Raw genomic sequence first — 5519 nt, forward strand, 5'->3', positions numbered from 1 at the left:
ATTCACAATCAAATTAATAATAAAAATTCAGTATTAGGTACAACTAAATATCTTTACCTCAAGATTTTACTTTTTTGAGAAACTTACTCAATTACATTATTTCTTCTAATTTGACTGAAAAAAGCATTTTGAAAAGTGCACATCATAAAATGAAAAAGATATCACTTTAAGTGTAATCAATCCTCACTTCAGCTCAAAATTGTACACAATAATATTTATAGTATTTTTGATAATCATGTATCTATATCTTTCTTCAACAAAAAATACTAATCGAAAATTTATTTTGAACCGTCGAATATTACGTAGAGGAAATATTTGCTATTCATTATTTTGTAGAAATTATACTAATTATTCCATTCTACTGCAAGATGATCAATTTTTTTTTAATCAATTTTTGAAAATATTCAAGATTCATCAAGTAGGTATACAAGAATTGGTAAACCAATATTTTATATATACATATATAAAATATTAGTAGTGTTTTATTTAACCTATTTATTCATTTTTGAAATCTGTTTTTTTTATAATTTCACGTGAATAATTTTTTTCGATCGAACGAATATAGTGGTTTTCAAACATGGGGTACGCAGAGACACCCAAAATTGGACGTGGGCCACCAGTTTAGTTGAGAGTCTTATACATCGCCAAACATTGTACCTATTAAAGTTGTAAATTCCATAAAAAAAGTGAGTTGGATACTAGACTTTTAAAGGCGTTTTGTGAGGATTTGAGAACGAGGATAAAACATTATTATTTCACATAGAGATGCGCTGGCTGTCCAAGGTAATATCCTGGCAAGATTGTTCGAACTTTGTGAAGAAGTAACACTATTTTTAGACAACCAAAGTGAGTTGCACCACGAATTCAAAAATCCAAATATTTGATTCGTTGAATTCTTTGAACTTGAAGCTTCAGGGTGGAGACTTGAATATATAAATCATCATCGCGATGTTATTGAGATTTTTACGAAAAAACAGCATTGAGAACGTAAAGTTAATATAGAGCCATCGAATGACTTTGTTTTCCCAAATTATGCAGTATTTCTAATGAAATGCGTTACAAGGAGATTTTTGAAGATGTTGAAACAAAAAAAATTCAAATCATTTGCAGCGACTTTCTGATGAGAAATTTATTATTACCTAATTATTATAGTTTTTTGTATGATGTGTAATTTTATTTATTATCAAGGTGTGGAGGCGCGGAATTTTTTCTTTGCCGAAAGGTGGCGTGACCTGAAAAAGTTTGGGAACCACTGATTTATTGCGAAGGCGTAGTTGTAGTTGGTAGATGAAATGGTACTTCATTTTTAATGTAGTTCAAACATTCTATTTGATGACATTACATTCAACAAGAGATTAAATGATTAGAAGATAATCAAAATAATTGAAAATTATTGTTATCAAGATACGATACCTAAATTTTCATCTGATATTGTAAAAGTTTCTACAATTCAGGTCAGTCGTATTTAAACAATACTGTGATGGAAGTGCCTCAAGATTTAGTTAAAATATTTGAGTGAGTTTTTTTAAATAGAAATAATAATTAGAATTTCTGTAAATCAAGATAGATTATATTCATAATGCATATACTATGCGTACTAGAATAGTTAACAAAATGAGAAGTGGTGACTTCCGGGGCGTACTGGGTGCGCTCCAGCGAAAAAATATCATTTCGACAATTTTTTTAGATCCCCAATCATCACTAATTGCATAATCTATACCTATATATCTTATGTTGTTCTTCTATAAAAACACACCTTCATTAATTCATAAATGTAAACTCGAATGTGAATGTAGAAAGAGATAGTAAAATCTTAATATCTGCATAATTCAAATAAGTCTTTATGATTGGTTTGTGTTTAATGACCTTCACTCGCAATACTAGAGTATTCTGGTTGATTGACTCAATAAGTCAATATTTATCTCCTTAAAAATTGTCACATTATTTTTCAGAATCCACTTAATAAATTATACTGTTTTCCAACTGTTTCTCTAATTTCTAAAAACCTTTGAGCAACATCAATTACATTTGTCATGTGTTCCAGTATTTCAATAATCAAACAATAGTTGTCCTTATCCTTATAATATTAAGTCAAGTATTTTAACAATGAGAGCTTATACAGCAGCATCAACTACCTCAAGGAACAGTTAGATGATTACTGACAACTACTTTAAATTAGTGTAATCTGTCCTGTGTATGCTTTATTTGTTTTTGTACCCCCAGCAACTGATAAAGTGCTGATACTTCATTCAGCTGATGTGGGGAGTGTACTTCCCTATATTCAAAGTATTTATTTACTTATAAAATAATTTTCCAAATACATGTAGTCTCTCTGCAATATTAATTTTTGGCTTAGCTCAATCTTTTATCAATACATATTGCCAAATTGTTATCAGTATCAGATCTCGATTTTTTGAAAGGTTTAAAAAGCCACACCTCATTAAAAATTCTCAAAATAACAAGGAATCAATGCAAAATAGACATTAAAACATTGAACTTCAGCTTTATAAGCCAACACCACCTAACTTGTGTGGCAAGGCTAAGGGAGGCTGTCTCCATACCTTCCGTATCAGCATGGCCTGAAAAGCGAAAGGATGTTGACAGAATGGTCAACTGGACAAAAGATCGTCTTGTTGCATTGGGAGTTGAGGTGGACCTCAGAGATGTTGGTATGCAACATATTCCTGGTCAGGGTGAAATACCATTACCGAAGGTTCTTCTTGGAGTTTTGGGAAAAGACCCAAAAAAGAAGACAGTCCTCATTTATGGACATTTAGATGTCCAACCTGCCGCTAAGGAAGATGGTTGGAATACTGATCCCTTTACTTTGGTTGAAAAAGATGGAAAATTTTTTGGTAAGTCAATATATTCTTTAATGTTTATTGAATAGCATCTTAAGTTTGCAATATCACAACCTACAGCTTTATAAAGGTTTGTGATGCTATCCTGTACGTATTAGTATTTTTAGTTGCACTTTTTTTAACAAAAACTTTTTATGTTGGCTGTGTCATATAACAGCAACCAATACCAACTTTCTCACTTGATACCTGTATTTATTCCCTTTTTAAAATCTCAAAATATTAGAATTTATTGATTTATGGATATTACTATAACTTATTTTATTCAGTTCATATTCTCAGTTATAATCTGTTTTATCCTCCAGGTAGAGGTTCAAGTGATGATAAGGGCCCTGTAATATGCTGGATTAATGCGATTGAAGCCTTCCAAAAGAATGAAATTGAAATTCCTGTCAATATCAAATTTGTATTCGAGGGAATGGAAGAAATGGGCAGTGAAGGTTTAGAACCCTTATTGCTTTCAGAAAAAGACAAATTTTTGAAAGATGTTGATTTTGTCTGTATTTCTGATAATTATTGGTTAGGAACAGATAAGCCTTGCATAACTTATGGTTTGAGAGGACTCTGCTACTTCTATTTGGAAATTGAAGGTGCAGAAAAAGATCTCCATAGTGGGATATTTGGTGGCACTGTGTAAGTTCAATTATGAGTACTATTTTACTTTTTTGAATGTCTTACTGACTGACTTGATGATCTGGATCAAGTTTCTAAATTTTTAGAAATATTTCACTTAGGTAGGATTTTAAATTTGTTTTATAAATTTTTTCCATTATATAGAGCAGAAGCAATGACAGATCTTGTATATCTCCTCAATACCCTTGTTGATGAAACTGGGAAAATTTTGATCCCAGGTATATATGAAGACGTTGCTGAAATTCAAGAAGAAGAAACAGCTGCTTATGACAAAATTGCCTTTGATTTAAAAAGCTACAGGGAAAATATTGGGTGTCAAGCACTTCTACATGAGGATAAATCAAAATTGCTTATGCACAGGTAGGTTAGTTCAAAATTAAAATTAAACACATCTTAATAGAATATTTAAAAAAAAATTAGATGGCGTTTTCCATCCTTATCCATTCATGGTATTGAAGGAGCTTTTGCTGAGCCAGGACAAAAAACTGTAATTCCAGCTAAAGTAACTGGAAAATTTTCCATTAGAATTGTGCCTAATCAAACTCCTGATAAAGTGGAGAAACATGTTATTAACCATATTGAAAATAAATGGAAACAAAGGAACAGCCCCAACAAGATGAAGGTAAAAATTCTTTTTTTCTCAAGAATAAACTGTAAACTACTTTGGAAATATAATTGTTATAATTTAATGGAAATTGAATAGCTTTTTGCTTTGATTTAAATTAGTCAATTAATATGTCAATATTAAAATATACAGTGGATTCTTGTTAACTCGAAACATCACAGGACCAAGATACATTGCATTGTGCCTTGTCAGCAGCTTTGAACAATTTTAATTCAAGTTTTTTTTCTGTCAATTCTTCTTTCATTGAGGTACTTACCTGTAAGTATTCCTGGGAACTAAATAAATAAAACAAAATTATGATCACTCATCATAGCAGTTTGAAACCAATTAATTCCCCTTTGCTTTTTTTAATATAAACTATGTTGAATGAATGATGTTGAATAATTTGACTGAAATTTAATCTACACAAAATAGATTTTTACATATTTGATAAGTGGCTCTCAAAAAATTAATTGATTTCCATGTACAATTGTGATGGCAGCCAGGCTAATAATAATTTTGTTTTGATCAAGGTTTAATTTTTAGGTAATATTGAATGGAGGAGGTTCTCCTTGGAGTGAAGATTTCAAACATCCTCATTATCAAGCTGGAGTAAAGGCAACTCAGTATGTCTATAATGTTGAACCAGACCTTATCAGGGAGGGAGGGTCTATTCCAATTACTCTCACATTCCAGGAAGCTACAGGGAAGAATGTATTGCTATTACCTGTAGGAGCTGGAGATGATGGTGCACATAGTCAAAATGAAAAAATTGACCGAAGAAATTATATTGAAGGAGTAAGTAGATATTTTAGAAGGTGTACTAGCTGCTGGTTATGTCAGCTTCTATTAATTTTCTAAGAGTGTATGAAGATAAAAATGTAAAGTTTTAAATAGATTCATTACACTAATACTTATCACTTAATTTTACTACACTTAATTTTTATAAATATAATAAATACTTATCACTTAATTTTAATTCCAACATGTAATTATAAAAGAAATCAGAATTATTGATTACTTATTAATTTTTTGCATTGTTTCAGTCGAAATTGTTGGCAGCATATCTCTATGAAGTTGGTCGAATTGAATGAACCGATATATATCCTACATAAAATATTGTATCAAATTTTCCTTTTTCTATATTTTCATTGTAACTCAATATAATCCAGATACTTTGTGAGTTTGAAGAAAATAAATTAGTTTCAATAATACTCTATTTGTTTTTTACACCTCTACTGTATTTTGAACAGGTCCAATAATATTGTTATAAGCCATTTTGAAAGTATGATTAGGAATTTCATTGAAGATATCAATCAATAAATTGAATAACCAAAAATATGCAAATAATTTCTTCAAACCAAATATTGAAATTTCCCATGAAAATGTGTGGAAATCCAATTAAAGAAACTCATTGAAGCAAG

The 5519-nt window shown here is 30.3% G+C and overlaps 1 protein-coding gene across 1 annotated transcript; it reads left to right on the plus strand.

Annotated features, from left to right (window-relative positions):
• Nucleotides 1–1313: 1313 nt before the first annotated feature.
• On the plus strand, nucleotides 1314–5309 carry LOC123673756 (cytosolic non-specific dipeptidase). Its single transcript, XM_045608408.1, has 7 exons — nucleotides 1314–1515; nucleotides 2503–2855; nucleotides 3164–3491; nucleotides 3636–3851; nucleotides 3912–4113; nucleotides 4642–4893; nucleotides 5142–5309. Exons 1-7 carry the CDS (start codon nucleotides 1481–1483, stop codon nucleotides 5187–5189), a joined length of 1434 nt encoding a protein of 477 aa, XP_045464364.1. The 5' UTR covers nucleotides 1314–1480; the 3' UTR covers nucleotides 5190–5309.
• Nucleotides 5310–5519: the final 210 nt, after the last annotated feature.

This window comes from Harmonia axyridis, chromosome 2, assembly GCF_914767665.1.
Source record: "Harmonia axyridis chromosome 2, icHarAxyr1.1, whole genome shotgun sequence".
Taxonomy (NCBI): domain Eukaryota; kingdom Metazoa; phylum Arthropoda; class Insecta; order Coleoptera; family Coccinellidae; genus Harmonia; species Harmonia axyridis.

What these genes read in the sequence shown, in the direction of transcription:
- LOC123673756 (XM_045608408.1), top strand. Translation starts at nt 1,481, where the DNA reads ATGGAAGTGCCTCAAGATTTAGTTAAAATATTTGA. An exon ending in GGGATATTTGGTGGCACTGT is followed by an intron (nt 3,492 to 3,635) that starts GTAAGTTCAATT and finishes TCCATTATATAG; the next exon opens with AGCAGAAGCAATGACAGATC. An exon ending in TCAAAATTGCTTATGCACAG is followed by an intron (nt 3,852 to 3,911) that starts GTAGGTTAGTTC and finishes AAAAAAAATTAG; the next exon opens with ATGGCGTTTTCCATCCTTAT.